Genomic DNA, 25597 nt, shown 5'->3' on the forward strand with positions numbered 1-25597 from the left:
AGGGAAAGATGATGCATATCTGCCCTCCCGAATGTGCAGGGTAATTGTAACAGCTCATTATTGTCCTAAAGAGCTGTCAGTCCGGGCTCTGCGAGTGACTGGACTGTCTCCATCTCCTCAAACACTTGGTTGTGACCAGAGTATGACAAAACTAATGGATGCACAGTTCCAAGCATGCAGGAGGATTTTTGCCATGATTTGCTGTTGGCCTGGGGTGTCTTTGGCAAACTGCCTCACTCCCACTGACCTGTCTCCCAGCATTTACCTGTGAGGTGGGAGCTGAGCTGGCAGCTACCTGCCCGTGGCAGAAGGGTGAATCCTCACGGTGTCTCATCACGGTGTGCTTTTTTTGGAGCAGTTGTAGCAGGGTGTACCTTCAGGAGATCTTGGCGTCAGTGGAAGCCAGGCTAAGATCCTTCTGTCCCTGTCCTGCAGTTTGCTGTCACCTTGGTTTGTGGGGCTGTGTGGTAAAGAGTATCACTGAAGTGACCTCGTTTAAATATAACTCCCTTCTGAGGGTCATCCGTGGTGCAGACCCAGTAAAGCACAAGCTGGCACAACTTACACCTGGTGCTTTGCCAGAGGCAGAGGCAGGGAGCAAATCAGGCTGAGTGGGGGCTGTCGGAGCCAGTGTTGCTTCCTGTGTCATTGAACCATGACCTCACGCTCTTGGAGGTTGCGCATGGCTCAGCGGATCTGCGCCGGGCCTGGTAGCTGTCCAGTGGTATTTTTTTCCCAGTTTGATAATTTGAATATTATGTCTAAACAGTTCCCAGCTGGCAAGGGATTTTATTTTGGTGTTGGTAAGGTTGTTGATTTTAGGAGAGCTGGAGTGGGGGAGGGAAATCAAGAAGGGAAGAGCAAGAAATGCCAGGTCTGCGGGCTGAAAAAGATCACGGATGAAAGGACTGGCTGACAACAGGAACCATCTCCCTTTGCCTGCCCTCGCTGTGAAGGGGGTGTGATCTTGGTTCTCTTAGATTCGCCTTCCAGAAAGATGGAGGAAATCCTTGGGACCAGGGCGGTTATTTATCAAGAGCCATGTAAAATGTGAGCAGACTGGTACTCTCGGGCTTGAGTGGCCAAGTGAATGAACCTGTTTGGTTTGGAAGTGACATTGGAGTGGATGGATTAGCAGTGGTTGCACAGGTTGCCTTCCTCAGCTTCTACATACTTGGTTTCTGAGTGTGCCAGAACCTGCTGTCCCTGGCTCCCACCTGAGCCTTCCCTGGTGGGTGGTGGACCCTGGCAAGAGCATGGACTCTCTCTTGGCACGGCAGCTCCCTCAGCTCCCTGGCACAGACAGCTGCCAGCAGCAGCATCTAGAATTGCTCCCTGGTGTGAGGTCTGTCATAACCTGCTCTGCTGACCTGCCTCCGGTATGGCAGTGCTGACCTTTGGAAGGGAGAACAAACAGGACTTTGTGTGCCTTTCCTTGACGAGAGCTGCTCCAATCAGGCCTGGCAGTGACTGTCTGTACTGTCCTCTGTCCCCTGAACCACTGGAGTTAAATAATCCCTCTTCGGAACAGCATGTGAGCCCCAGGTCTCCCAGCCTTGGTCTGGTGACATGGCAGCCCTCCTGCACCACTGCAGCTGGATTGGCCAGGGGAGGTTTGAGGCCATCAGGTTGTCATCTCCCTCAAGTTTTCTCCATGCTCTGCTGCAGCCTTTTTTTCTCTTTTTCTTTTTTTCTCTTTTTTTTTTTTTTTGGCAAGACGGAAGTACTTCCTATTTCAAGTCCTGGCTTTGGTTATCGCCAGGAAATCCTCACCTTCTCCGCTGGTGGGAGGAAGTGGATGAAATTTTAGATTTCTGTTGAGGCAAGTGTTACTTGCGTCACTTCGCTTGATGAGGGCAGCGTTGGAGAACAGTGCCTGTCATGATTTATTGGCAAAACCTCCTCTGTTATCTACATACTTCTGAGGGCAGGGTATCCATGGTAGACCAAGAGTGGTGATCGTTTCCTTGAACGGCAAAGAGCTTTTGGCAAAAATAGTTTGGATTAAGCATTAATTGCAAACTGTTGTTCAGCAGCGGTCCTTGTTGTTTATAGATGGCGGCGTTCTCACATTTCTGGCTGCACCCTGAATAGTGTCAGACAGCACAGTATGTTGGAAAGCTCTATGTTAATCAAAGCAGATATCAAATTGTTTGCCCACCACATTGACAGTTTGATTTCAGGAGTCATTTGACGCTTAAAAATTTGAACGTGGAGAAATGCAACACTTGAGTTCATTCATGCCTGAGTGTGGTCTTGTTTATCTGTGGATCCTAATCAGATGTTACACATACCCCTTCTAACCAGCAATGTTCTTCCCATGTCATATGTGTTCTTTGTGGCTTATCATCATGTTACTTATTCAACAGGTTGTGGTATCTGGGTGTTGTTAGAGTGAATTAACCATTTCTGGAAGCCTACCAGACAAGATCAAAATGTGGGGAGACCATCGACAAGGCAACAGAATGGGGTCTTTTCGGTAAGCACTTAAATGTACAGTTTGTTTCAGGAACTATTAAGTACAATAAGCCATGGGAACTCTCTGTTCGCTGTTTTGGTAGAAGTTGTGAGGTCTCTATGGACCTAGTTGTGATTGCCAAAGGACAGGCAAGTTCATTGATGGTTTTTGCATTTCTTTGAAGTTTTTTATCTAATTTTTAAGCAACAGCTGCTTTTAATATTTCTAGTCATTCTCCACACCACCTTTTCTAGTGATACTTAGTTTAGCTGTTGTGAGCTAAGGTGAGTGCCATATGGCTTTTGGTGTTATTTGCTGTTAACACCTGTAAGAGAAAAAAATGATTTCAGAAATACTGGCACATTCATTGCACACATGATTTTATGAAAATTTTGAGAGTTTAATTCTTTCCATGAGGTTAATAAGTCCATATATCATAAAATCACAGAATGGTTTGATTGGAAGGGACCTTAAAGACTGTCTTTAAGACCATCCCAACCCCCTGCTATGGGCAGGGACACCTTCCACTATCCCAGGTTGCTCCAAGCCCCATCCAACCTGGCCTTGAACCCTTCCAGAGACGTGGCATCCACACCTTCTCTAGGCAACCTGTACCAGGGCCTCACCATCCTCACAGGGAAGAATTTATTCCTGATATCTAATCTAAACCCACTCTCTTTCAGTCTAAACCAATTTCCCATTGTCCTACCACTACTTGCACTTCCAAAAAGTCTATATCCCCATACACTCCTTCATAAGACATTTTTGAATGTCACTGCAACTGTTGTAAAGATTAATGTGCAGCTGACCTGCACAGCACAGTATTTTTATTAATTTGTGTTCCTCTGGTTGTTACTGGGACCTGTGTTTTCAAGAGAGCTCTGGGTATAAAAATGAAGCCACCAAAATCTAGAATTTTCCTTTGTTGTGCATAGTTCTTTCGTCCTTTGCTCATGTGTGCACCTCAGTTCCTTGAAAATCAGCGTGATAAAGGTACTGTTCATGGCATACCTTAGGTTTCTGCCATAAGAATACTTCAAATAATTGTCTACTGTAGTGTGTTGAGAAAGCTGATGAAAATCAGTATCCTCCAGAACATGTAGTAACAGTGTTGATGAGAGTGATTGTGTTTTGTGATGATATCAGTAGTGCTGTTGTTATGATTTTTAAGTGGGTTTTATTGGCATCATTCTTTAGTGTATTGGGTGGGGAATGCTGACCTTGATCCAAATTTTAATTGGTATTTTACGTGGTGGTGAAATGGACCATGTACCTTAGGAAATCTGTGTATGCTTTGATTAATCTTGGTGAGTGATTCTTTAGTGAAACTCAGAGTACAACATGACTTGCTAAGGAAATGTCCACTGCTTTGGGTAGCATTTGGTGTTATTTTAAAATGTGCTGATACTGTATTATTCTGTTTTTTAAAAAATGTATTGGAGCCTTGCTTAGCTGAAAAATCAGATTGTTCCATCTCAAAAAAAAAAAAAAAAGCCCCATTGGATTTTGAAAAACTGCCTTAAGAGGAAACTTCTTCCTGCGTGTTTTTATGGAGATATTGGGAGAGCTCACAGCCTTAGTCTTGTGAACTTGGTGTAAGACAGTCTGGAGGCACGAGCACAGGGATATCTTGGATGTTGATTGTTGGCATAGTCCTGTGAGGCACCCTCAGTGTCTGAACTGATGAACTGATGGCTTTCAGAATTTGCCAGTTTGGACTCCAGCACAAGGAAGCATAAATGAGTCTTTGTAGCATGTTAATAAAGAATAAAGCCTGTTTGGTACCCTCTGCTTTCACGTGCCTCAGGATGATGTGTTAAGTTAGCTGTTTCCGTACTGCCCGGAGAGGTTAAGCTCCTGGGTTCCTCACAGGCATGTGCTGGTGATGCTAATGAACCAACACACCAGCTGCTGGCACCTCAGACAGCTGCAGAGCTGTGTGCAGTGCAGGACTATGTGGATTGCTACCATCATTAACCCATTAATATTGCAGGTATTCCCTGTTGAGTGCTTCTGGAAATTGTGCTGAAATGGGAGCACCCAAGTTTACTTTCTCACATCTGTCGTATGCTGCCTCATCTTAAACTGCCAAACATCAATATCTTCTGCGGATCTTAGACTGTTACACAGCTCTATAAAAGTTTAGAGAAGAATGTGCTGCTGTGTAGATTTCAGACTCTTAAGCACGTTATGAATAATACTGTCTTTATTTCTACAGTGGGAGCCAAGAAGACAGGTTTGCTCCCGGGTGGAACAGGGAATATCCTCCTTCCCTTGATAGTCTTGGTCAAGAAAGACACTCTGGCAACTTCTCTGGCAGAAAATCACTTCCTTTTGATATCCAGGCACTCTCAGGCCTCCTCAATCCTCAGTTTGCCAACAGAGAGGAACCTTCTTTCAGCTATGGAGCTAGAGATGGACCACGTAGTGACTTCAGAGGTGGGGAGGGGCACCATGATTTCAGGGGCAGGGATTTCCCACCATCTGACTTCCAGGGCAGAGATGAGTCTCAGATGGATTTCAGAGGCAGGGAGCCACCCCCTTCTGAGTACAGGGGCAGGGATATGTACTCTGGAGACTTCCGGGAGAGAGAAGGGCCCCCTATGGACTTCAGGGGTGGGGATGTTCCTTCAGGGGACTTCAGGAACAGGGACACGTTCCGCATGAGCTACAGGGATAGGGAAGCACATAATATGGATTACAGGGCCAGGGACGAACCTCCATCAGACTTCAGGGGAAGGGGGTCTTATGATTTAGACTTCCGAGGTCGAGATGGGCCTCATTCAGACTTTAGGGCAAGAGACATGTCTGAGTTAGACTACAGGGGCAGAGAACATTCCTATTCAGACTTCAGAAATAGGGATGTACCTGATATGGACTTCAGGGGTGTGGGCACCTCTGATCTGGACTTCAGAAACAGGAATGCACCATCATCAGACTTCAGAAATAGGCACAGGTCCCGATCTGATCAGGATTTTAGGAGCAGAGACGTGGCTCCTCCCATGGACTTTTCAGATAGGGAAATGCCTCCCGTGGATCAAAGCCTTGTAGATTTTAGGCACAATCAATCTACTGTACCTTTAGCAGAAAGAGAGGGCTCTGGCTTAAGCACCAGCAAAAGAGATGAGTCTGCACTTAGTCTAGACAGAACTCCCTTTGGTAGCCAAAAAGGAGAATTTCAACACTCGGAAGCACCAGCTGGAGAAGAGCAATCCCTGGGACTGGGTCTTGAAGATGACACTTCGCACAATTTCCAAAATAGCCGCGGACCTCTTCCTACTCTTCAGGACCAAGAGGAGCAACCTCAGACCTTTGCTAACAAGCAGCAACAGCAGCAGCTTTCTGGGGGGGAGCAGCAAAGATCCGATTCTGATCTTGGGTTAAAGGGTGAAGGTGACCTGGATTTCCTTGGGAGGCAAGATACAGACTACCGGAACATGGAATATTGTGATGTGGATCACCGGCTGCCAGGGCATCAGATGTTTGATTATGAACATGGCAAGTCCTTTTCAGAAGGAAAACCCAGCAAAGATTCTAGGCCCTATAAGAGCCTTCAGGTAGGTGGTTTTGTCAATTGATGTTTCTGTTAAATGTGTGTTGGCCAAAGAATGGAAGGAGTTGGGAAGGAGTCTTCATCCATATCCCATCACTTCAGTTCTATTCTAATTCACCATCTTTCTCTGAGATTGTTCTCTGCTCCAGGTTATTTAATGGGCACCCTTTCTATCTCAGAAACACTTCTCAGGAGAAGTGCAGTTCAGAAAGTGAGAGTTGCTAAATATGTAGAATCAGATTTGGTTCAGAAAGTCCCCAAGCTGAAAATGGCCAGACAGAGGGTGTTGGGGAGAGTGGTTACAGATAAACTTATTTTGTTATTTTCCCTTGGATATTGCTTATGAGCAGTATCAGAGAGAAGCTGCTGGCTTGGGTGGGCCTGTGTACAACTGTTCTCGTACATACTTTGTTTTCCTTCAGGGTTATCTTGGAAATCTGAAGGTAGTGGTAACTACTGAGTTAATAACTGCTATTGAATTTGAGTAACTACTATTGAATTGGAATCAATTGTGCTGGAAAACAGAGAGATATGATTTGCCCATTTTATTTTCCTGGAGCTAGATCTTACTGTACAGGTCAGTGAGCATGTGAAGAGCTACTCCAGAGCTCCCTGAATCTCAAACAGGGGTTAAAGCTTTGAGTCAGGCATCTTATGGGCCTTTGCCTTTGAATTTTCTCCTGGTTTATTTTGCTACTGCTTGTGTATCTTGTGAGCCAGCATCTCTCATTTGTAAAACCATCTTGATTGTGTGAACTCAAGGACCAAGATTACCGGACCTGCCCCAAGTATGTGAAGCCAAGCAAGCTCATTCGACTAGGAGGAGTGCCTGAAACTGCCACAAAGGATGATGTAAGTGGGATGTTTCTCATCCAGAAACTTCTGTTGAGGGTTTCTAAAGTACCACTTTTAGGTCTGGTTAATGTATATCAGATGGTCTGTCATTTCCCCAGGGGAAAATCCAGATTTAGAAGTCACTGCAATGTTACCTGTTATCTGATTATTCTGGGATTTTGGGGGTTCTAGAAGTGATGAGTTTTTCTGCAGTTGCATGTGGGGTGTTGATAGCTAGAAGCCTTGACTCCAGGCTCTGTGACATGCCTTACTTCATCACCGCTTTATATATACCAAATATTGTTACTACTATTTTGGGCTCAGAAGACATGTAGTGTCTAAGTGAACTTGTTTGTTCTTAGTTACTTGAAATTGCTTAAATGAGGTCTTACAAAGATGGAAAAGATGTCTGCTGTTCCTGCTGGTTTTAGTAAAAAAACATAAAATGATCTAGGCTACAAGGTAAAAGTAGCTCTGTTTCCTAAAGCTTCTACTACGAATTAGGACTTTAGTTTGGGGTTTTTTTGTTTGTTTGGTGACAGTTCCAGGCATGAGAATCCCTACATGCAGCAGTTTTTGCTAGGGTTAGCTGCAGTGATCAGCTTCTGAGGCTTGATATAGGAGAACACACAGCAGGAACTTTGTCCTTCAGAGGATGGTAAGACTCAGAACAGTTGCCCTTGTACTTTGATTTTCTTAAAGGCAGTAGGACATCTTTGACCTTAAGTAAGGATCTGAGTTGAACTGTCTGGCTGAAACCAGTGTAATAAACCTTTGAACAGTTGAATTGTGGTGTAAATGGTGCTCAGTTCTTCAAACAAAACCCAAAAATACTTCTCAAAACCTGGTAACAATTCTCAGGTACTGCTGGAACTTAATTAGGAAAGTGTGTCAGTTTGTAACGGGCTTAACCTAGAAAGAATAGAACTCTTGGAGAGATGGAAATGTACATTGGCAAGTACCTTGGGTTTGGAGATTTGATTTTGGAGATGAAGTGGATCTCATTTTTCCTGTAGATCCTCAATGCTTTCCGAGGGCCTGATGGGACACCTGTGAAGGACCTGCGACTGAAAGATTACAGCTCAGGTGAGAATGCTTCTCCAGTGCTTCTAGTTTCAAGGTGACAACAGGGTATTTTTTACACCAATATCCTCTTGAGCAATTTGCTTAAAGTCTTACATGCACTAATTGCAGTTATTTTTTAATGAAAATGCCCTCTGAGTTATGTAGTTTGTCCTCTTGTCCTCAAAACTGATGGCTATACTCACTGCTGCTTCAGAGGTAAAGCATGTGTCCAGCTGCCTCAGGAGAGGTGTAGGAGCAGCAGGAAGAGCACTAAGGCTGTTCTAATAGCTATCAGGAGTAAAGCCATGGGACAGCAGGTTAATTCCTCCATAGTTTTTTTTTAACTATTACTAAATCTTGTTTCTGAGGTGGTCTTACTGTGGAACAAATGCTGCACAAATAGTGTCCTCAGGAAACCTGTTCCATCCTAACATTTCTCCTTCAGTAACCTGAAACTGGTACCCTGCTTAGGTATGAAGACAGGTTAAAAAAAAAAGACAAAGTAAGTTTTATAAGCAAATATCCAAATACTGGTCTGGATTCTCTTCCTCATTCAAAGAATAAAGTTCTGCTGTACTTCTGATCAGTGTGTATAGGATTCTGAAGAAAGAAATATTTTACAAGGCTGCTTTGTGAGAAAGTTGTACTGGAACAAAGATGTGCGATGGTAGGAAGGGTGAGTCCTGGGGATTGGTTTGGATAATACTGGTAGGAAATACCTGGAAACTGGTATTCTATTTTAATTTTTTTTTTAAACCTAGGAGAGCAGAGGCTTCTACATTCATCAGTGCTTTTTCTTAATTTCCAGTATGGGTTGTATGTGAAGCAGCTGGACTTCTTGGTGTCAATACATTATATAAAGGCTTCCAATGTGTTTAGTAACTGGGGAGAGAAACTGGGGCAGTGGGGTATTTCTCAAGTATATTTTTGTTTCTGGAAGCCGTCAAAGGAGATTTCACAACCTTCTCAGGAACCTTTGAACTAAAGAACATCCCTGTGTCACATTATCTGGCCCAACAAACAGGGCTTAAGGGGCACAGTTAGTCTTTCTTGCTTCCTTTCCTCTTTTCTAAGCGTAGTTCAGCATGGCTGTCGTCACTCCCACAGCGCTGACTGCAACACAGTAATTGCAACATGCTGCTTTCTTGCCTGTGCTGGTGAGATTTGTCAGTTGTTGTGGGTTTTTTTCCTTCTGAAACACGTCACTTCAGTAATAAATCAACTTGAACTGGAAATTTCTTCGTAAGTCTCTTCCCATGTGTGTTATTAGGACTTACTGTCCTCATTAGAGAACTGCTGTTTCTTCCTTCCCATTCCCTTTTTCAAAGGCTGCTCAGGATGAGACTCAGGATGAGTGTCTGAAGTTATGTGCAGAAGCTCCGGTATCTGCAGGTGGTCACATGTGATGTGAGGGTTGCAGTTTTCTGCTGTCTCTCCAAAAGCTGCATTCTGTTTCAGGCTGTCTCTTCAGCTGCAAAGTTGGATTTTTAAAAAGTTTTTCTGGCAATTGTGGGGAGGCAAAGAATGAAGTTAAAATTAGCTCATGTTTTATGAGCTGTGTAAAGCTGTTGTTTAACCCTGTCCAGTCAACATCAGTCATTTAAGCGGTGTAGCTTTGTTCTAGGTTATGTGGAGGCTCCAAAGTCTTTGTTTTGCATTATGTCCTAAGGCTGCATTTAAACAGCTCTCTGATCCTTCTTGCACAAGATGGATATGTCTAGGACAATAAAAGCTTCCTGAATTGTGAATACTTCTTTTAGAAATTGGGTAACTAGGAGCTGTAGTAAAATTAATCCAGCTTTTCACATTAGCTCCTCCTAGAGAAGTGTATAGAATTGAATTAATATTAACTTCTGAAAAGCTAAACCTCTTTGAAACTAGAGGCCAGTCAAGGGCTAAATGATGCTTTTGTGGTGGCGTTTGTATGTAAATATCCACAAGAATTAAAAGCAAACCTTTTGGGTTACTGATGTCTCTGGGATACACCTGCACTGCTGTACTGGCTTGGTGGGACGATGGCAGCCTGGCTCAGAGGAGCATGTGCTAAGCTAGTCTGAGTGGGTTGTATATTTTTGAGTGCTGTCCAGAAATGTTAAAAATAACATTAATCATGAGTATGCATGTTGAGTGTGTTTGAGAGAAGAATGCCTGCAGCTGTGGGGGGAACAATAACAGCCGTAACAAATAACACACAATTAACTCAAAATAAGTGAGGTTTCTCAAAAAGATAACGCTTATCATAAAGCTTATCTCAGCAGCTTCAATGTAATGATTCCACTGTATGATCTTTCACAAGACTCTTTCTAGTTTGGGGAAAAATATGTGGTTGATTTTTCTTGGAAAAAGCAGCTCAATTTCTTTATAAAGCCCCTTTTTTTTACATACTGTGTATGTGCGAAGGAAAGTCTATTTTCACTGAAGGCTGTGCTGAGAATGGAACACTGTTCTTAATATACCTGGTGTGATTTTGGTATGCATTCAAGCTGTTGATTCTTTAGATTATTTTGTCTCTGAAGCCCACAAACTGAAATGGTGGCTAGATTTTAAACAAGGCAGTGAAAGGAGAGACCTTAAGAAGTGGCATAGTAATTCTATTTAAATCAAAGAGGCAGATATTTACAATGATAAAATGTCAAAGTCAGACTTTATAGTATTACCCTAAAAGACATTAACTTATAATTTCCGTCAGTTAGATTTTTGAGCTGATGCCTGTATGTTCAGACTGAAAGTGCCAAATCCATTTTTGGGGGGAAGAGGGCTTCTTCCAGTGTGATGCGTAAGCCTTGGCAGAAATAACTGTATTAAATCTTTCAGCTTGCCTTCTCAAGCGTGTTTGGTCATGTCTGTCCAATTAACCTTTGCAAAGAACAAACCTTGAGGTGACCGTGGAGCCTTCTCAAAGACCATCAGCTGCTTTGGTGTGCAGTATGTCCTGGAGCCTTGTGTGGAGAGGCAGCGCATGGATGTCCTGCTGATCCCGTAGATGCTTGCGGTGATGACTTGTCAGCAGCTCTCTGGGAAGGGGTTGTGAGCTCCCCTATCTCATCTGAAGGTGCTTATGTCTTCTTATTGGGCTCAGGGCTTTCATGTGGCTTTACACTGTGGTGTCCCCTCTGTGGAGGTGTTAGTGCAGTGTGTGACAGCACCAGCTGCTCATGGCGTGGGGTCTGTCCTCCTGTTACTGTCTGTGCTCCTGCCTCGGTGCTGACTGCCAGGGACTTGAAGCTGATGCCTTTTGACCTTTGAGGAGTCTAACATGAACACACCTTGCCCTCGTTTTGATTTTGATCATATTTTAAACTTACCTCCTGCCTGATTCTCATCAGGCTTTATTGCTACTTCCCTGACTAATGTCAGACATAAGCCTGAGATCTCATCTTGAGGGTCTGATATGCACAGAACTTTGGCTGAGCCACACGTGTGCCCTGGAGAAGGAAGCACGTGGAGACAGCCTTATGTTAAAGGGCTGCTTATCTTAAAAGACACTGCAGTGGTGTCCAAAGTAATGAGTGAAAGCACGGAGCACACTCTGAGCCTTCTGTTCAGATTGTTCTTCTGGATGCGGCGTGCAGCGGAACAAGCTTGGAACATGTGTTTTCCAACCAGGATTCCTGTTAGTGTTGGTACCAGCAGCTGTGAAAGCTGTTCAGGGAAAGTAAGCCTGAGAAATGGCTGGCAGCCCATGAGACTTATCTAGTTCATTCCATAAGCCCATCTGGGGAACTGAGAGGAATTTTTGCTGGGCTGGGAGAGCCTGATGGAGAATGGACACTCTCACTGGGGTGGAAAGCAGCATGGCAGAGAGGAGCTCTGGAGGGACCAGGTGAGCTGGATTCCAGTCAGCAGGAGCAGTGAGATCTACCCCAGCCCCTTTATGTGCTCTCTAAATTAGTGCAGCACTTCAGAAACTGTGAGATTTGGGTTTTTTAACCCTATTCTGACCCTTCCAAATACTCACTTTTGAACCCTGGGTGGGGATGTGGGAACACAATATGGCACCCCTGAGGAGCAAAGCACCCATGGAACTGGAATGCCTGGGGCAGGTAGAAGCTTCCTGAACAGCAGTAATGCTTGGGCCAGAGCAGTGTCCACATGGATACAGGGGACTGATGCTAAAGGACAGGCTTCTTCCTGTGGTGGAGGAACACCCAAGAAATGTAGTGCCACCTAAAAACATGAGCTGCTTTATGGCAGCTGCCTGCTCCATTTTAAAAAGCTTTTGTTTTAGCAGGTGTTATTGCCACGAAGTGTTTTTTATTGCTTGCTCAGCCACCTTCTTGCCCTAGCATTCATGTTCTGTTTAATTTCTCCAGACCAGCCCATTATGTGGTGCTTGGAGCTGCTCCCCTTATGCCTCCCTGTGTTAAACTTAAAATTGCCTTGGCCGAGTCATACAAGAAACTGGATTATCTTGCTTGTTCTCTCTAAGCTCTGCCGCATTGGTGCCCTGTTAAATATTAATAAGCCCCTTAGATAAATCTTTAAAAGGTGCTGCTTTTTTTTCCCCCTCCAAGCGCAGTCTATCTTGTATATCACAACAGTGAATCATTGGTTTCAGGAATATATCAGGAAGCCTCTGGAATTCTAAATCGTATTTTTCAGTGTTATATGTTGCTAAAACTCATAATCTAAGGGTCCAGAAGTTTCCAGCTCATGATGGAAAAATTGGTACTGGTTTTTTTTGGTTGTTTTTTTTTTTTTTTTTAATTGGTGCACCTCTCCACAGTAGGGGTAAGTTCTCCATTTTCCATGGCTGGAGTGCATTCCAAGGCAGTGAGATCTCCTTTCCCTTGAGGCGGATGTGGCTGTGCATTTGTCAGGCCCACATATAACAGGGTTTTATCTTCCTTCCTGTGGGTGGTGTTTGGGTAGGGCTGCTCTTGGAGGCCAGAAAAGCTGGCAAGATGCTGCTCCTGCCACAGGTGCCATCATGCTGCAGCTCCCAGCCTTAGGTAGGACTGGAGGGGTGAGCTGCTCCTCTGCAGGGGGAGAGAGTGTTTCTGGAACTGTGCCAAACAGAAACCATTTTGTTTCCTTTCTGGAGTGATGCAGTCCCCTTGGGGAAACCTCTCTGAAGGGTGGATTTGTGGCCAGCTAGTGGTTTCCCCATACAGAGGGCTTGGCACCAACCCGCTGGAGTAAGATGAGGACTAGGTCCCACAAGAACTTAGATTCTTGGGTTTGGTACAAAGAGCACACTGTGGGTTGCTGTGGGATGTCTCTAGCACATGCTGTGGTGCAGAGGGCATCTGGCCTGTTGTGCTAATTATACGGAGGACAGCTTGGCTCACCATCAAGGCTGGTGCTGATGCACAATAGGACGAATAATCTCCTGTTGCTGTGCTTAGTGCTCTGCACAGTGAAGGTTGTGTGGCCCACTCTGCTGCATCAGCCATGACTCAGGCATGCACACCTCAGACACTTGCTAAGAGCTGAGGTGACTGTCCCTGAGCTCATGAGATGCTGTAGCACACGAGGAGTTTCCCCTTGAGGTGTGGTCAGATCCTCCTGTCATCAGCAGAGTTCTGCAGACTGCTGGGCTCACCTGCCAGGACTTGTGGAAATATCTTCAGCACTGATCTGCCTGAACCAATTGATTCTAGTTTGTAGCCAGAATACCCTGCCAAGAACCAAAAAATACACTTAGCTGGAATTAGTCCATGGCATCAACAGCAGTCCTTGCCACTTTTCCCAGCTGTGTGGGCAGTAGGCTTTTAGCTTGCCTTGCTTGGTTTCAGGGCACTGGTGCATTGTTTCTTGGAAGCAAAAGGTGTTCTTGCTCCTCTTTCCTCATTTGTGATGTGGTGGCTTAGGAAATAGGAAGTACAAATCTGGCCTAAGTCAGTGTTTGTGGTAGTGATCAACCTTGGTTCAGGGTTATAAGCCTATTCCGAAAAGGCAATGAACACATCTATCCATAAAACATGCTCACAGCCTTTTTGACATGCAGAATCCATTTTTACAAAGATGCTCATTCCTTTTGCATCTCTGGAGCAAAACTTCATGGCTCTGCACAGTGTACTGACACTACCTTGATTGCCTTGTGCTAAGATGACAAGTCATATATCCTGGAGACCAGGTTCACATTATCAGCATTTTAAAACCAACTTCCTGGATGGAACACCTTCCCAGGTATGCAGCTTACAGTCCTCTCTCATGGAGTTCAGTGAAATCTCCAGCCTTCCTCAGATTCCAGGTTTCTGTACAAACATAATGCTGCGATACTTTGTCTTTAATAAAACTACAGTGTGTACAATCTTAGCATTGGGGTTTTTTCTCTCCTCTCTTTTGTGCTGGTGTATAAACTATCCTCCTTTATGAATGTTGGACAGCCGTTTGGGGCTCTGACTGTAGTAGTTCCTGTAGTTTATGGAGCTGCCAGTGTCTGCCTTTGAGGGTGTCTCAGGCAGGTCCTTTCTGTGTCTTGTTCTCCAGGATGGAGGGAGGAGGATGGACTGTAGTGCTGTATCTTTCAGAGTACAGCTCTGTTTCATTTCCTGTGGTTTCAGTGCTGTTCTCTGTCATGAATGAGTGTGTAAGAGTGTACTTCTTTACACAGAGGGACAGCAGGAAGTGACAGGCCTTTTCCCAGCAGCAGGTGGGGCTTGTAAATGCTCAGCCTTTGAAAGGAATTGGGGATATGGCTTGTTGCAGATTGTCCTGTTTATTCTAGTACAGCTCTTCAGCTTTAGTAGCTCTGAAGACCAATTTATCTGTGCAGTAAAGAGATCTGACAAATTTATGGATGCTCAGAATCTACCAGCTGGTATTGAGAGAGCTCATGATTTTGGCTTCTGTGGTAGCATAGATAGATTGCCGCCGTCTCTGCCATACTGTGGGGGTGCCCTCCAGCTTTTCAGACTGGTTGGACTTTCCTCTGCCCACCATAGAAGGCACTACTCTGGTGCCCATCCTCACTGCAAAGGCAGTGCCTGCTGGGTAAGCACAGGTACAGCCACTCCTGAGCATGTCCAGGAGCTCCTGTTTTCTTGGAAGCTTTGAGCCTCCTAATAGTAGTCCAGTGTAATAGCACAGAGATCCAGAGAAAGCCCTGTGTTCTCCAGCATTTTCTTGTGATGAGGTATTCACTGTGGCATGGATGACCTACATCCACATCTTTCCTTGGAGGAAACAGGCAAATCTTGTGCATGGAGTCATGGGCACATTGCCAAAATCTCCCACTCATGAGGCAGATCTTCCTTTCAACCACGGAATGGCAGATTCTCTGAGAACAGGGTGCACAATCCCTGTCTCCATTACCTGAGCTCCACAAAGGTCAGTGTGTGAGACTGCAGATTCCTTCAGGGATATAGAAATTCTTCATAATCCATACTCCATGCTGTAGTTGCCCTTGGAGCAACAGAACTTTCTTCTCTAGCATGGGTGAAGCTCTGTGGAGGATTTCCTCAGCTGCACCCTGCTCTGCCAAGTGTAGTGTCCTTTGGTGAGCTGTTACATGGAGTTACTTTAATGGGAGACCATCTTCTTCCCATCGCAGAGGAGAGGGAATATCTTTGTATTGCACCAGAGCAGCCAGGGGTTTGTCACAGTTGTTTTTGCAGAGGCAGGTGATGGTTCTCCATGGACATGAGGTGACCTAATGCCTTAAGCTTGCTGGGGTTGTGCAGGAGCACGACTGACTGCACGCTCATTCCTAGAATCAAGAAGCTGAATCGCCTCTTGGATTGGATGCCTTTGTCATGTTGCCATCCTTTCTTCTTTCCAAAACTATCTTTGCTTTGGCACAGACAGGGCTGCTGTCACTACAGGATTTTTTCGTTTGGTCTTCTAAAACTCTAGAGATATTTTTTTGTCTTCACACTGCTTACAGCCCCTCTGAGAACAACATTATGGTTTTCCTTTATTTAGATCTTTGATATAACAAACTATGGTGCAGTAACACATTACTATGTGTCAGTTGTTCAGAAGAAACTGTGTCTGTATAGAGACAGGACTTATTTTAAATCCCAAGTCTTTGATCTCTATATCTGAAGCCAAAGAACAGTAATTTTAAGGCAGGCTTTCAGGATTTTTAGCCAAACTATTGCATGCTAGCAGGGACCCTCCATTTGCTGTCAAAACTCGCTTTGCTAAAACATGTCTTTTTCAGAGGCAGAATGTTCCTTATTCCAATGCTTGCAGAGCAGCTTCCTGGAGCTCTAAATGTGTCCTTACTCCTAAGTATTAAGAGTTTGTGCCATTTTCAATGCAGAAGACAGCCGAGCATGCTTTGGGAGCATCCGTAAAGGATTGTGTATACATAGAAGCACTTAAGGGAAAGCAGAAGTCCTCTGAAATCTATGTGCATGCTGTCCTTGCGTTCTGATTTCATCCGTCGTACACAGCCTGTGGTACTGTAGGCTTGCACAGCTGAAAGGAAGTAGCTAAATAAGGTACAAGAGTCCTTTTGCACAGTTGACCTAAAACATGGGGGGAGATGAGGACATGCATGTTTTATGGCTGTGCTAGGGCCAAAATCTGGGCGAGTTCAAGTGTTCCTGTTGGAAAGATCATTTGGACAGTGTAGCTGTGCTGCAGCATGCTCAGAGGTTGTGTGGGGAAAATACCACACAAAGATTTCTTTCCTTTTTGACAGAGTCTATGTTGATCATATATACTTCTGCAAATCATTACTCCATTCTAATTTCTTGTGGATCCTGGAAGTGTAGTATTGTACTAATCAGTAGGTGAAGATACCAGGATTTATATCTTCATGTGAAACCTTGCATGTGAAGTTAGGCCTCTTTGAGTCAAAAAACACCATGCTGTTCTTCAGCAGTGGTTTTGCTTTGCTGGTTTGATTGCTTTGGTTTTACTGCTATGACCTGAAGAATACCAGAGAGTGTCCTGAGAGCTTTCACTTACAGGGGAGCACTGCCTATGGAACCAGTTCTTGCCATTAGGTGCCTGGCCCTATCCCTCCATCAAAATCCCAATTCCTGCCTCTGGTAACAGCACCTAAATTGTTGGCGTTGTGACAGGCAGACTGTGTGAAGGTTTCAGAAACAAAAATATCCAAGTCAGCAGCTGCCACACAGAGCTGGACCAGCCCTATGGAGGAGGCAGGGAAGAGGCACAATGGTTGGTGGCAGGAGCCTCTGTAGTTGGTCCCCCTTAAGAACCAGCCTTGAGCCACTTGGTTTTGTTTCAAGTGGTGTTCTCTGGGTAATGTGATTATTGCAGATGGTGAAAAAATCAGCTGCTGTTGTGTTTTGAAGGTGTGGTGCCACTGTTCCACAGGCTTCCATTTCAGTCACCTCCCTGCCATGGTGTAAAATGGAAGGATGCTGTGGAGGAGCTGGGGGCAGGGGGGCAGAGCAGGGGTGGTGTGCCGCCCAAGGCTGATGTTACTCCGTAGTTCTCACATCCTGAGCGTGCTTGTCAGATCCATGCAAAGCTCTGGATCTGGGGGAGGGGAAAAGTGTCAAGCCCCCACACATCTTAAGCAGTGGTTTTCAGCAAGTGGCTCCAGGCTGCTCTCTTCCTGCATCACTACTTTGGTGCTCTCTGTTCAAGGACAGCTTGTAGTGAATTCCAGAACGCTGCGTCCCTCTGCGAGCCGACCACAAGAGCTGAATGTCTGGCCTGGAGCTGCATTTTGGCAGGATATGGGGCCATGGTTATTGTTTTTGTACATGTTATTGCTGCTATGTTTATGAGTTTGGTGGGGGAGAGCAGAGGTGGGGAAAGTGCAGAAGGAGAAATGTGCTGGGCTTCCCCTTAACTGTCTCCATGTAATGCTTGGAATGGTCTTCTGGCGTATATTCCTCCGAGCGTCTGAGTTTTCGTATCTCCATATAACATTCAGCCTTGTGCTCTCAGTTGTGTCATGCTGGATTAAATCCATGTCTAAACTACTCATTCCCTTCATGAGGACTGGGATGTAAACGTCCTCTTATTGCAGAGCAAATAGAATGAAAACTTCTGCAATCTTGCTTTGTGTCTCTCACGAGATCTCTTACACATGAAAGTAAGATAGGGCTCTGATCTTGCCTTGCTGATTACAGCAGCTTTCAAAAATCCTCTCTGAAGGGGAATCAGGAGCCTTATGGGCTGACAAATATCATTCATGCAGCCCTTTTCTAAACAGAAGGGAAAGAAGTGACTCGAGAGTTCTGGATTTGAGTAAGGCTTTAAAATGTACCACGTGAGGCTGCACACTGTGCATGGAGTAGCAGAGGTGTCTGCCCGGAATGCAGAGCAGTCTCCCAGCAAGGGGCAGCACTGCTTCTGGAGAGCAGCTGCCTTCTGCAGAGAGGAGTTCTCCTTCATTTTCAAAATGTGATCCGGTGTGGCTGTGCTGCAGAGCAGAATGGATGCTATGGGAACAGCTGGATCAGTTTGGTTCTGTCAATCCTGCCAGCTGAAACCACACCTCTCATTCCAGGTGCCCACTTGATGTAAGAGTGTCAAGTGGCTTTAGCTGCCTTCCACCACAGATGTTGTGCTGCTGGACTGCATCTTCCACTGAGCTGAAAAGCACACAGATTGATAAATTTCCCTTTAGCATAATTATATTGACTAAAATAATATGGGAAAGGGGAATAAATTCCTCTGTGAGGTGGAAGAGGGCTAGATTCAAATTGGAGTCTTGTTATTAAAGGCAAAGGTGCAAAGTCAGGATTGTGTTGTTAGAACAGCGTGCAAAGAGCTTCCAGAATAATTAAAAAAAAAAGATAAAGAAAATCAGTAGGGTTTGATGGTGAAATAGTTTTGTGTGGTCCTGTCTTTGATGTGGTAAACTACCAAAATGGTAAAGTGACAGAGAAGGAAAAACTAGAGAGTGCAGCAAATGTTCTTAGGCATTGGCTTGAGGGAGATGGGAGCTGTTTTCCAGAAGGCTGGAATGACTTGCCTGAGGGAAGCATGCATGCAGTTACCTTCCTGTGGAAGGTGAGGGGCTGAAGCAGTAGGAGCCAGATGCATGTACCTGGTTTGAAGATACCAGAGCTGAGATGTGCATCTTTAGTAGGAGGGAAGACGAGCTCTTCACCAGGACAGCTAGGTGCCTAAAATGGCACAAATCACATGCAGACCAGCTTTCCTCTCACTCCAAACCAGCCTAAAGGGCAGCAGGAGGAGGGAGCCAAGCCCTCTCACTTCTTGTGCCCATGTAGGAGCACCTCAGCCCATGATCATCTGGAAAGTACTGTTTTGGAGTGTGGTGGCCTTGATGTGTGAAGAGTGAGGCTGTGACTTTAGGTTGTTCCTCAGCGCTCCAGTTCTTGGATATAGTTTCACCATCAGGGATGGATCTTGAGTTGGTCTTAGATTCTGTAGTGTTCACTCTGCACTTTGGGACATAATATTTCAGTGCAGGTGACTGGAGTACAGTTAAATCAGTGGGTCCATTCTGCCGTGACTGAGATGACAGCTTTCCGAGGAGAGAGAGGAGTAAAGGCTCTCTAGTTTCTTGGATCTAAACTTAAAAGCTTCCACACCCTCTTGTTATGTGTGCAATGACATCTATACCAAAATGAGAAAGTTGGAGTTCTACTGCTCAGCTGTACTTTTTCATAATGCAAGGGATTGGACTTCAAAAAGTAAGCAGGTGTTGAAAGAAAAATAGCAAAGGCAAAGGAATTGCGTTAGTTCTTTCTGAAATATTGCCCAATTAAAATGCTGGCTATTCGTGTAAAATACATCTGCAGCAAGGTACTTGGAAATGATTTATCAACACTTACTTTAGAGAGTGCTGCCTCCAAGGTAGCACAAAATGTGAAACTGGCAATGGAAAGTCACCATGACTTAAAAAAAAGCAAACAGCAAACCAATTATTTCTTGCCCTAAGACAGAGTGTGACTGTCACTGGGTTGTGTAAGGGAAAGTGGGAACACTGTACTATTAACATTCATGGTAAACTGCACAGTTAATCATCATCCAGCTAGTCCCTGGTTTCTTTCTTTTTCATTCTGAAGTAGAGGGGTGGTGGTTAGAGGGCTTGTCATTGGAGGGAAAGGGAAATTGAATATTTAATGTGGCTTTCTTTATGACAAGGCACTAACATGACTCCCGTCTGTATTTAAATGCTGTCCCCAGGTTACGACTATGGCTATGTCTGCGTGGAGTTTTCACTCTTGGAAGAGGCCATCGGATGCATGGAAGCCAACCAGGTTGCTTTACAATTCGGTCAATGCTGCTAGAAGATTTTTAATTTTTTTTTTTGGTGGGGTGGTGGAAAGCCAATGAGGTTTTTGTGAAGGAAGAGCTGTTCTTGCATAATACACAACACTACGGTTTAAATGTTGCTGTTACCAGAGTCTTGTATCAGGCTTAGAAATGCCAGTGGGAAAGAGCTGCTGGACACCAAGTGGTCTGCCCTCCTCCCTGGTGTGTGTCAGCACACTGGCTGGAGTCAGAGGCTGGTGGCTGACAGACTCCTAATGCAGGTTTTGACCCTGCTGTTTTTGTACTCACTGAAATGCAGTCGGGAAGAGCTGTGCTGGCAGTAAATGCTTCCCCCGGCTGTTCGTGCACACACATGCACATGTGACTGTAGGTGCGTACCCTCGTGTGCAGCTCTGAGTCAACTGTGACTGGAGTGCTCCACTTTGCCATATGCCTTACGTGTGGGAGAGATGCTTAATTATGCATCTCCCCCATATCTATCCTGTCCTTTGGCAACCCGGAGCTGCAGACACAAGGACTACCCTATGTACAGTTGAGCCTGGTAAACCTGAACATTTCCAGCCCTTAAAGGACAAAATGACTGAAATCCTCAGTAACTATTCAAGAGGGGCCTTTTTTCTGAGCTGGTATTTGAAGCTAGAGCTGTTGTCCACGATACAAGAGCAAGATGCATAAAATTTGTTACATAAAACATAGATTCCCATCTCACACTGCCCTCCTTGTGCCTCGGAACCACAAGTGATGGATCCCTCAACAGAGCCAACTAAACGACTGATCCCTCTTCCTTCACCATATCCCTTAAGTCTCCTCTTTGCTGCTTTCTGCCTCCTAATTTGCCTGAGTAAGAATCCATATCAATTATCATAAGCCTTTTTACCTGAATCCTGGGTCTTGCTGTCATGGGAGGAGAGTTATGAGTCAGATTCAGAGCTGTGCATCTGCAAAAATGTACTTACAGTTAATGAGTCTTCACAGCTGGGGTTTCAAAGGTCCCACTAAGCGCTCGCATTTGCCTCTATTTTCAGTTACAGAGGTATTGCAACTTACAAAAATGTTTTACAGAAATAATTCTGTTGCTGGGAAAGAGCCTGGCACATTCCCACCGAGGTGGTGTAGAGGAGCAGAGAGAGAGAAGGCTCCAGAATTAATTATTACTTTTACCATCAGTGACAACTTTTATTTCCCCTTCAGTGTTTCTACAATTCCCAATTTATTTTGTTGTCATTGGGGAATCTATAATTATAGATGACACTCCTTTTAACCAAATGCCTCTCCATATTCTCTCACATGAAATAACGTCTTCCTACGCAAGAGCAATTTCCAAGTATCTGGGAATTTTGGAATCCCTCTGGTTCTGATTGTTGATGCCTGCTCTGCCCTTTCTCCCATTTGGAGTATATAGAATTGGGCAGGTGTTTTGACTTGATCAGGTTTGGTCCAGTGCTACAGCAGAGAGCCTGTAGGCACCAATCCTTAAACTGAATTGAGTGCCTGCAGGTGCCCAGTAAATCACTGCACACACATGCATGGGAAGAAGCTCTGGCTGGTGTTCCACTGCTGCTTACACTGACCTCCCCAGCAGCCCTTACAGCAGCCATTCAGGCTGGGGAATGTTTTCCTGTGGCTCCCTTCCAAAACTCAGGCAGGGTGCTGCCAGAGCCCTCCTAGCGACAGGAGTTGACGTCCCAGCCATGCACACCTGGCATGTGCTAAAAACAGACAGGGTATGAAAGTCTTGCAGTTTTCTTCCTGCTATACCTGGCTCTGTGTGTGTGCAGAGGAAAGCTGGAAGATGGAGTACTTGGAAGGGATCATCTCCCAAGCCTCCATATGCCTATCTTCATCATACTTTAGTAGACCTACAGTAGTTAGTAACTAATGAAGTTAGAAATGTGGGGTTTGGGATGACCCAAGCTATATGCATTTGGTCAGGAGAGCTGTAACTTCTGGATTGCCCCATATAGATTAATTTGTCTAATCTGCTTTTGATTGAACATGAAAAAGACCCCTTCTAATTACCTAAATAAAAAAACCTAACAAGATTTGTACCTGACATACTGCAAGGGAAATAGGTGACTTTTAAATTCTCAGTAAGAGACAAATAGAGATCTTCAGAAAGGGAGTTACGAATTGTCCCTAGAGAACAGATATTTCACTTCAATGAATTCCAGGGCAGAGTTGCAAGATCATCTCCTTAGACTGAGAGTCTGCATTTTTGCAAGCTGCAAAACCAAAAACCTGTGTTAGCTAAGACACAGATTCTTTGATAGTTCAGTTATTTTCAGAAGGTTATCAACTGTCCCTGTCAAATTCAGTCACTTGTGAGAACATAAATAGCAAGTGACATGCTGGTCCCTCACTAGTCAACCTGCCTCTTTCTCAGGCATCTGCAGGCTGGGAATAAATAGCTTGTGCAAAACCAGCATTTTTGATGCTGCTTAATGCCTGTTGAACTGCCCCTGCCTGAAGAACAATTTGCTACATCCCTATATTGTATAATTCTGATATTGTGAAATCCCTTTCTTTTACTTGACACACACCAGCACCCACTTAAGATCATTGCCAGATTTGCAAACTACAGATTTACCAGGTTCAACTCCCTCCATTCAGGAAATCTTAGCATGTGTATGTGACTGCTGAGATTTGAGGGGGCTTTTCTGTTACATATATTGTGATAAGGGAACACCCATCTTCTGTGTTGCCCTAATTTTGCAGGAGCATTTTATTCCATATGTATTAACTGCCACAGCTAAAGTAATGACAACAAGCCCCTTAATAATTGCTTTGACTTGTTAATTGTTGCATTGGCAACTTACTCTAGTGCCAAGGTCCCACCTAATATGCATGAAAGGTGCTGGGTCTCTTTTATTCCCAGTGTGGAGGTGCTGGGCACAGGGCTGGGTGAGTGAGGTGCCAGGTGCTGGCTCTCCCACTGGCTTTGGGGGGCTCTGCCCCGGCAGGGCAGATGAGCTGTGGATTTGTTGTGCAGAGCCTGGGTCCAGCCCTTGTAGCAGCCTCATGGTTGGTGATGCTCCTGGTGGCCTTTTGTTTCACAGTGGCTGTCACTTAAGTTGTGTGAGACCTCTTTTCTGTCTGTGAGGAGCTGCTTTTCTGTTGGGGAGGAAGTTATTTTGAATGGAAAGCGGGGGTTCTGTCTGCTAAGTCACATGATTTCTCCTAAATAATTTTTCCCTTCTTTATTCTCATTTTTGAAAGGGTGTGGTGTGGCATTCGGTGTTTCTTTGGCGTAGCCCCTGGTGTAGTAGTGTTCCTGTCTGAGGGCACCAGGTTGGCTTCTTGGAAGAAACTTTGGGAATACATCCCATGGCTGCTCTTCTCTGTAGGCATGGGATCTTTTTGCATTCCTCCTTCATGTGTAGAAGAGAACAGACATAACAAGCATGTTACTTGGTGTGAGAAAATCAGGTGGGAAATGAAGTACCCTTTGTGTACTGTTGTGTGTCATAAAGGCAGGAGGAGGAGAAATGGAGGGAGCCTGTCTCTGCTGCTTGCATATTTTACTGTTTTCACTGAGATGGAGCTGGTTGTTATACATATGGAAGCAAGAGGGTTTTTTTAAGCTCAGGAGCAAATGGTTTGTCTCAACTGACTCTGTAGTATTGTCGGCAAATCCTCTTAGGCCTCAAACTTAGCAACAGTGGCTGCATGAATATTTCCTAGCTTTTGTTGCTAGTAACTAACAACTTTGTAATCCTTTCCTCCTGTTTCTTAAGAAAGAGGACAAGAGGAGAGCTATAACATGAACTTGTAGGAATTCATACACTGTAAATTAGTGTGCAGGTCTCCAGGCGTGTGCTGGAGTGGTTGTTCAAGACCTGCTCTTATGCCTTCCTGCACTGAGACCAGCACATGTCAGAGCAGTTTCCCTGCAGTGCTGTCCCTGTTCAGCTTGCTGAGCACAGCAATATCTCCATTCCCTGCTTGTTTTTTACTGGAGAGGGTAAGAGGGATTCCTACTGGATTTTGTGGGTGCTCACTTGAGCATGTCCCACTCCTGTACAACTAGAAACATCAACTGTGTGTTTCTCCAGCTCTGAGCCCATTCCCCTGTATCCATTCACTGCAGTGCCTTTCTGTATTCTGTGTGAACAGAGCTTCTGGTGCAGATCAGATTTCACAGGCTTTTCACTGTAGCTGTTGGTGTTAAAATCCACAAGATGCTGTGACAAGCAAGCAAAGCTTAGGACTTTCTGTCCTGAAAACATTTGCAGTAACAAGCCACAACTCTGTGTAGCTTCCTAATTAAATAGAGAAGGAGCATGTGGTTATCCTGAGAATGGAACTTCTCCTGTGACCTGTAGCCTTGGAGTATTTATTGAAGCCTCTGATGCAAGGAGTGTGTTACAATTTTTAAGAGAAAATGTGTGTCCAAGCATCAAAAATAATTGCTTTCCTTTTGGTAGAATGTGCCTAATTGTGGAGTCTGGCATTTTTTTTTCTAGAATCTGGCAGATTCCCCCTATAATGGAAGATGACACCTGCCTCAAATGCATTTTCATGGGCTGTCTGGTATCCATCATTTATTCACTTGACAATGTTACTCCATCTCTTTAGCTTTAACCTGCAGTTGAGGGTGGTGGCAGCATGTCCACAAATACACTGAAATCCATTTGTGTGTTAGGCTAAGGGTGCTGGAGATGGCCAGCTTTTTTTGATCTGTCCTTCTTGGATTCATAGCTGACATTACCTTTGCTTCTCTTGTTGCATATTGGATTTTGCTCAGGTTGTATCATTAGCACACCTCTTTTTTCCCCTGCTCTCCCTCACCCCCATGAGGCCTGTCCTGCTTTTGACTGTGTGGATTTCTAGAATCAGCTTTTGGAGTCTTCCACTTGGAGTGAGGGAAAGGCTTGTATACCTAGGCAGTTTCTTCTGTAAACATCCTAATGGTTTGGGAAACATGCACATTGTGGAGGAATTTTTATGAGCCACCTGACATATGGAAAGTTCTCTCCGCAGGCTAGTGGATGAGTGGATTTCCAGGCAGCAGAGCTGATTTGGGTTTTTTTTGTGTCTGATTCAGTGTGTGACCTTGTCACGAGCTCACCCTGTTCTTACATCACAGAGGCTTGACATGTTGAGTCAATAATTTTTTCATTCCCTTGTGTGTCTCACTAATCACTGCATCATACCGGCATTTAACTGGAGTTGTAAGCTTTTGAGATTAGTATGGAAGCCTGCAGTGGGAAGCTCCTAGAGCTGGGCAGACATTTGCCTGTGAAGAAGCAGTTACATCTGCCTGCAGTGACCTGTGACAGGGCTGGGTGCGTGGGTGTACATGTGTGTATCCTGCAGTGAAGCTGTAATAAATGCACTGCCTGTTTGGCTTAATCTCTGCATGCTGCAGAGACCTTCCATGTGCAGAGAAAGGTGGCTTTTGTTGTAAAACGTAACTGCCAAAAAGTACTGAAAATATTTCTCTGGACCTTTTTCTCTTCTGTCTTCTCAACATCTTGTGTCATCTCAGCTCTCCAAGCCGTGTGAATCCTCTTAGTCCCTCTTCCTTTGGCACAGAAGGTTGTAAGAGATCTTCTGCC

General features: G+C 44.8%; 1 protein-coding gene across 2 annotated transcripts in view; it reads left to right on the plus strand.

Moving 5' to 3' along the window:
* Positions 1-25597, plus strand: part of RBM6 (RNA binding motif protein 6) — a 58003-nt gene that overhangs the window by 2098 nt on the left and 30308 nt on the right. The window contains exons 2-6 of one of the 2 annotated variants that reach the window (XM_008632145.2): positions 2370-2479; positions 4677-6015; positions 6774-6863; positions 7862-7931; positions 19950-20023. In XM_008632145.2, the coding sequence (XP_008630367.1) occupies positions 2436-2479; positions 4677-6015; positions 6774-6863; positions 7862-7931; positions 19950-20023 (1617 nt within the window). In that variant the 5' untranslated portion in view covers positions 2370-2435. Of the gene's footprint in view, positions 1-2369; positions 2480-4451; positions 6016-6773; positions 6864-7861; positions 7932-19949; positions 20024-25597 lie in introns of those variants that run through there. The other variant, XM_017732337.1, reaches the window with a different exon arrangement.

The sequence above is a fragment of the Corvus brachyrhynchos genome, unplaced genomic scaffold (assembly GCF_000691975.1).
Source record: "Corvus brachyrhynchos isolate BGI_N302 unplaced genomic scaffold, ASM69197v1 scaffold4, whole genome shotgun sequence".
Lineage (NCBI taxonomy): Eukaryota > Metazoa > Chordata > Aves > Passeriformes > Corvidae > Corvus > Corvus brachyrhynchos.